General features: G+C 37.2%; 2 protein-coding genes across 2 annotated transcripts; both read left to right on the top strand.

The window, feature by feature from the left end:
• On the top strand, positions 520–2,295 carry LOC107626607 (glutamate-rich WD repeat-containing protein 1-like). The gene is made up of 6 exons (XM_016329513.2): positions 520–802; positions 1,026–1,111; positions 1,234–1,394; positions 1,653–1,731; positions 1,981–2,151; positions 2,242–2,295. The coding sequence occupies exons 2-6, from the start codon at positions 1,064–1,066 to the stop codon at positions 2,293–2,295; spliced, it is 513 nt and encodes a 170-aa protein (XP_016184999.1). The 5' UTR covers positions 520–802; positions 1,026–1,063.
• Positions 2,304–6,959, top strand: LOC107623110 (glutamate-rich WD repeat-containing protein 1). Its single transcript, XM_016325268.2, has 13 exons — positions 2,304–2,516; positions 2,740–2,825; positions 2,948–3,108; positions 3,367–3,445; positions 3,777–3,947; positions 4,038–4,136; positions 4,895–5,060; positions 5,169–5,275; positions 5,412–5,551; positions 5,642–5,714; positions 6,058–6,173; positions 6,316–6,433; positions 6,550–6,959. Exons 2-13 carry the CDS (start codon positions 2,778–2,780, stop codon positions 6,679–6,681), a joined length of 1,410 nt encoding a protein of 469 aa, XP_016180754.1. The 5' UTR covers positions 2,304–2,516; positions 2,740–2,777; the 3' UTR covers positions 6,682–6,959.

The raw sequence follows: 7,027 nt of genomic DNA, 5'->3' as shown, positions 1-7,027 counted from the left end.
TATAAAAAAAAAAAAAAAATTACTAGCTTGGTAACTTTAAACAATTCTAGTGGTCTAATAATAGGGGTGGCAATGGGTAGGGTAGGGTTTGAACCCAACTCTAACCCTACCCACGGGTTGAGAAATACCCAATCTTAACTCTACCCGCACTCAATCCATGGGTATCCAACCCTACTTGCGGATTGACAAAAATGAAAGCCACTAGATTATTAAAAATTGTATTTATATCTCATTAAATAAGAAATATATTTTATAAAAATAAATGAGTAAAGTTCACAAATTTATAAATTTGGTTCAATGGCAAAAAAAACTTTTACACATGTTTAAGGTCCTTGGTTCAAAAAGCTTCGCAAGCCAACCTGCTCCGCGCCCAACCCTACCCGCAGCGAATCGGATTGGCAATCCTACCCGACCGAATTGGGTCGGCTGAGTAGGATCCATGCTGCCAGGCCTATCTAATAATCAATCTGATTAAAGTCAGGTTTTATCCGGATGGGCTGGGCCGAGCCCGGTTGGGAGAAAGTAAGCAAGCAAGTTAGGGGTTTTAGGGAATTGGGGCACCGCACTCACTGCCAGTCTGACTCAGTAGTTGTACCACTCATTCCCTAGCTCCCTTCCACCCAACCTTCACGGCGGCCACTCTCCTCCGGTGACTGGACACTACTCAAGCTTCAAGCTTACTCATTCAACTTCTCTCGCACATCTATTGAGCTCAGCCTCATAACTCCATTCCATAAAGCGTGTTCCTCCGCCGCCACAACACATCGTGTCGCCGCCGTCTATTGGATTGGTACACCAACAGGTATCTCTTCCTATCCCTTCCTTTTCTGTCACAGTTGAAAATGGCTACCAAATTGTGAATTGGTATATGTATGTGTTTGTGCTAGGTGTTTTTTTGTTGTTTGAGCTTGAGCTATTATAATATAATATAGTTTGAGTTGTTTCGAAAATTAGTCTGAATACGATTCGAGTTATTATATATGGTTTTCCTTTTGTAATTCATTGGCTTGTCGATTTTGCATCAGTTTCTCAACTCTGAAGAAGAATCTGAACTAATTTGAAGATGACTCGCGGGATAAAACACCGTATGAAAGCCAAGAGAAAGAACAAGGTTCAATCTTGTGGCCTAGTTAACCCTCTTCCACAACCTCGATTTACTCTCTGCTTCTTTTGTAGCTGTATCTATCTCATTTTCGTTTTTTCTGGATTTGTGTGGAACTAAAATAAATTCAGGGTTCGAAGAAAGGGGAAGGGTCTTCTTCGGTGCCGCCGCAACATCCGGTGAAGGTGTGGCAACCTGGTGTGGACAAGTTGGAGGAAGGTGAGGAACTCCAGTGTGATCCTTCTGCTTACAACTCTCTTCATGCCTTTCACATCGGATGGCCCTGTTTGAGGTAAAATTTGAATGAGCATTGATCCTTTTTCCTCTCATACTTTTGGTTTTGTAATCCGTTTGCAATTTATATGAAACAAAACCCATTTGTTGTCGATGGACATAGTGTTACACTATGATCAAAGGCGTGTTGAGTAGAGTTGGTTTGCTTTGTCGTCAGCATTGTAATTCCGAGGGAAACTCGATGCTGCCTTTTTGGAAACTTGTTCTAATTTCTGCTTAGTTTCAATAATCTAAAGCTATGAATATGTTTAAACAGCTTTGATATTGTACGAGACACTCTGGGTTTAGTTCGAACAGAATTTCCCCACACAGTATATTTCATGGCAGGGACTCAGGTGAGTGTTTTTATTATGAATTAACATTTTCAATTAATCAAGTTGATGTTTTTATTATGAATTAACATTTTCAATTTTGAAACGGGGATTATAGAAGTTGATATCAAGCTATGTATTTACTAACATTTAGGAGGGTATTTCTCTTTATTATTATTATTATTATTAATTATTTTGTATCTTCTATCTATTTTCATTTTTGCTTCCGTTGTTTGACAATGTCATATTGTTGTTATGTTGGATGCACTCAAGGCGGAGAAAGCTTCCTGGAATTCTATTGGAATATTTAAAGTTTCAAATATTACTGGGAAGAGACGTGAGCTGGTGCCTAAACATGAAGGTGATGAGGATGGCGAGGATAGTGATAGTGAAGATGATAGTGACGATGAAGATGAAAATGGAGCTCGGGGTCCCACCTTGCAGGCAACAGCCCTGATTTTTGTTTGTATTTGTTCCTTTTATTAAGTGTTCTAAAGATTGATCTTAAAATTTTGATTCTTCTCGCATTTACAGTTGCGGAAGGTAACACACGAAGGATGTGTCAACCGTATACGCTCCCCAGTCTGACTCAGTAGTTGTACCACTCATTCCCTAGCTCCCTTCCACCCAACCTTCACGGCGGCCACTCTCCTCCGGTGACTGGACACTACTCAAGCTTCAAGCTTACTCATTCAACTTCTCTCGCACATCTATTGAGCTCAGCCTCATAACTCCATTCCATAAAGCGTGTTCCTCCGCCGCCACAACACATCGTGTCGCCGCCGTCTATTGGATTGGTACACCAACAGGTATCTCTTCCTATCCCTTCCTTTTCTGTCACAGTTGAAAATGGCTACCAAATTGTGAATTGGTATATGTATGTGTTTGTGCTAGGTGTTTTTTTGTTGTTTGAGCTTGAGCTATTATAATATAATATAGTTTGAGTTGTTTCGAAAATTAGTCTGAATACGATTCGAGTTATTATATATGGTTTTCCTTTTGTAATTCATTGGCTTGTCGATTTTGCATCAGTTTCTCAACTCTGAAGAAGAATCTGAACTAATTTGAAGATGACTCGCGGGATAAAACACCGTATGAAAGCCAAGAGAAAGAACAAGGTTCAATCTTGTGGCCTAGTTAACCCTCTTCCACAACCTCGATTTACTCTCTGCTTCTTTTGTAGCTGTATCTATCTCATTTTCGTTTTTTCTGGATTTGTGTGGAACTAAAATAAATTCAGGGTTCGAAGAAAGGGGAAGGGTCTTCTTCGGTGCCGCCGCAACATCCGGTGAAGGTGTGGCAACCTGGTGTGGACAAGTTGGAGGAAGGTGAGGAACTCCAGTGTGATCCTTCTGCTTACAACTCTCTTCATGCCTTTCACATCGGATGGCCCTGTTTGAGGTAAAATTTGAATGAGCATTGATCCTTTTTCCTCTCATACTTTTGGTTTTGTAATCCGTTTGCAATTTATATGAAACAAAACCCATTTGTTGTCGATGGACATAGTGTTACACTATGATCAAAGGCGTGTTGAGTAGAGTTGGTTTGCTTTGTCGTCAGCATTGTAATTCCGAGGGAAACTCGATGCTGCCTTTTTGGAAACTTGTTCTAATTTCTGCTTAGTTTCAATAATCTAAAGCTATGAATATGTTTAAACAGCTTTGATATTGTACGAGACACTCTGGGTTTAGTTCGAACAGAATTTCCCCACACAGTATATTTCATGGCAGGGACTCAGGTGAGTGTTTTTATTATGAATTAACATTTTCAATTAATCAAGTTGATGTTTTTATTATGAATTAACATTTTCAATTAATCAAGTTGATGTTTTTATTATGAATTAACATTTTCAATTAATCAAGTTGATGTTTTTATTATGAATTAACATTTTCAATTTTGAAACGGGGATTATAGAAGTTGATATCAAGCTATGTATTTACTAACATTTAGGAGGGTATTTCTCTTTATTATTATTATTATTATTAATTCTTTTGTATCTTCTATCTATTTTCATTTTTGCTTCCGTTGTTTGACAATGTCATATTGTTGTTATGTTGGATGCACTCAAGGCGGAGAAAGCTTCCTGGAATTCTATTGGAATATTTAAAGTTTCAAATATTACTGGGAAGAGACGTGAGCTGGTGCCTAAACATGAAGGTGATGAGGATGGCGAGGATAGTGATAGTGAAGATGATAGTGACGATGAAGATGAAAATGGAGCTCGGGGTCCCACCTTGCAGGCAACAGCCCTGATTTTTGTTTGTATTTGTTCCTTTTATTAAGTGTTCTAAAGATTGATCTTAAAATTTTGATTCTTCTCGCATTTACAGTTGCGGAAGGTAACACACGAAGGATGTGTCAACCGTATACGCTCCATGTCACAAAACCCACATATATGTGCAGCTTGGGCAGATACTGGTTATGTACAGGTCAGACTCTCGACCATATGGTTTAGTTTTCATGGATGTTCAAGTCATTTAAGCTGGTCAAATTAATATGTTTGAGTCGGGGTCTCTGGTTCAGGTGGTTACAAACTTATGATTGTCAAGATAGAGGCACAAATTATCTTTCAATTGAATCTAACAGAGTTAAGCTTGGTACTATCAGAGTATAAGAGAAAACGAAAAATTGTTCATAGGGAAAAAAGTAACAGTTAATTACATCATTGTGAATAGGACTTTACTGGTTTAGTTACTATGACGTGCTTCTGTACTTTGCAGGCTTAGTTTTGAAAAACATGGAATCATAAAACTTTGGCTCAACTTCATATAAATCTTTCTATTATGGCACTCCGTTAGGTTCTTGTTAGAGAAATCAAATACTACCCCAGGCCATAATTTTGTTTTTTGTTTTATTATAGGAACTAAATAGGACTACACGCCTTTATAATTGGTTTTACAACAGTTCGGGATACAACATTTCTAACAAATTTCAAAGCTAGTAATAGCATGATTAGATATGATAAATTGTAGCTCCAGGAAAATATGGTTGATTAGTCCTAATTGCTCAAAAAACATTATAACTACTAAATACTCAATTATTTACAGCAACTAACATGAAACATGCATCTATGCTATTCTAGATTATCTTATACAATAATAAACGTTAACTTCCACTTCGTTCTTACTATGCCTCATACCTTCTTTGGTCTAGTATACAATCTGATAGTTAACTAGTTGATTTGTAGGTTTGGGACTTAAGCTCTCATCTGAATGCTCTAGCAGAGTCAGAAACAGAAGGTATCCAAGGAGCTGCTGCAGTTTTTACTCAGGACCCCCTATCTAAATATAAACACAAAGATGAAGGCTATGCTATTGACTGGAATCCTCTTGTTCCTGGAAGGCTTGTATCTGGTAATCTTTGGTTATATCTTTTTCTCAGTTTAGCTACATTTTTGCTAGTGTGTCGTTTACAAAATAATGAAAATATGAGGCTTGACAATGGTGTGTTCATGTTTTAAGGGGATTGCAAGAATTGTATTTATCTGTGGGAACCGACATCTGCTGCAACATGGAATATTGACAATACTCCTTTTGTTGGACATACTGCTAGTGTTGAAGATCTGCAAGTATGTACTAATGCAAAAAGCATTAGTTGCTCTTCTTATTGTTTGAATATTTGTGCAGTCCTATCTGCAATGTAAAAGTAGTTTTTCTTCATCTATCCATCTAAAATGAGATGTATTGTTCAATTAATACCTGCAGTGGAGCCCTGCGGAGCCTGATGTTTTTGCTTCTTGTTCTGTGGATGGAAGCATTGCTATATGGGATACTCGACGGGGGAAATCTCCAGCTGCATCTTTTAAAGCACATAACGCTGATGTGAATGTTATATCATGGAACAGGTATTAATGCATTCACTTTTATGATGCTTCTATTTCACTGCCATTCATTCTACATGTCTTTCTTATATTGTACTTGATTAAACTGAGTAGGTTGGCTAGTATTATGTTGGCCTCGGGGAGTGATGATGGGACAATTTCCATTCGTGATCTCAGATTGCTCAAGGTATGAGCTCTATGATTGTAGCGGTCAAGATCACCCTATACCCTTAAAGAAAAACAACAAAATAATGAACATGATTTCATTCATAATACAGATCTTACTGCATTTGTTGTGTGTTGTGTTCTCATAGACTTGTATTAAGGATGCTTTCTTTCTTAGTCACTTTTCTTAGAAAAAGATTTGGATCACATGGTACTTAACATAATATTTTTACCCATGATTCCTTATCTTATCCTTTGAGATGCATTATGGTGAAGACTTAGCTTACATATGTCTGATCTTTCGGCTGATATTTTTTAGTGCTGTTTTCACAAATCTCATGCGAAAACTGCATTATTGTGGTTAGGAAGGAGATTCTGTGGTAGCACATTTTGAATACCATAAACACCCAATCACATCCATTGAGTGGAGTCCACATGAAGCCTCATCATTGGCCGTTTCGTCATCCGATAATCAGCTTACGTGAGTAAAATATTTATACCTCTATCTCCAAATGCCATTAATCAACTTCCAAATAGATATTAGTATCCATCAATCATCTATTTTGTCTTATAATTGTTTGCGATTAGAAAAATGCGAGTAATCTGTGTTGACTTGTGTACAGGATATGGGACCTTTCTTTAGAAAAGGACGAGGAAGAGGAGGCTGAATTCAAGGCTCAAACCAAAGAACTAGTGAATGCCCCTGAAGATCTTCCTCCCCAACTACTATTTATTCATCAGGTAGGTCAAACTCTAAATGTTGAAATCATAAGCACTCTCTTTTAATGCAAATCCTATTTGAAATTTTATCCTCATGGTTAGTTCTATTCATTTATTTTCTTTTCATCTCAAATCAGGGACAAAAAGACCTCAAAGAACTACATTGGCATGCTCAGATTCCTGGGATGATTGTATCTACAGCAGCAGATGGATTCAACATCCTTATGCCTTCAAATATTCAGAGCACTTTGCCATCAGATGGTGCTTGATAGACAGACATATAGTAGATACATGGCCTCAGTGTTCAGCATCTACTTATTGATCTGATTAGATGCTTCTGGGTACAAAAGTTTTGCATCTTCCTTTTAATTTGTTTGCTTTTGTATTTTCTTTCTTCTATGTTCATGTTGGGGAAGTTAAGGTACAAAGTGTTATTATTCTTATGCAAGTTACCTCTATTTTGTGTCAAAATTAAAATGATATTCACCGAGGACTTTTTGGCTATATCAGTAACCTTATATATTGATTATTTTAGTATTTTAAATTAGTTTAGAGTATGACATTCCTTATATAGAAATTCAGATTTTGATTATATATTTTTTATAGATAGTATTC

Source organism: Arachis ipaensis, chromosome B02, assembly GCF_000816755.2.
Source record: "Arachis ipaensis cultivar K30076 chromosome B02, Araip1.1, whole genome shotgun sequence".
Classification (NCBI taxonomy): Eukaryota; Viridiplantae; Streptophyta; class Magnoliopsida; order Fabales; family Fabaceae; genus Arachis; species Arachis ipaensis.
This window is presented reverse-complemented; position numbering and strand designations above follow the sequence as displayed.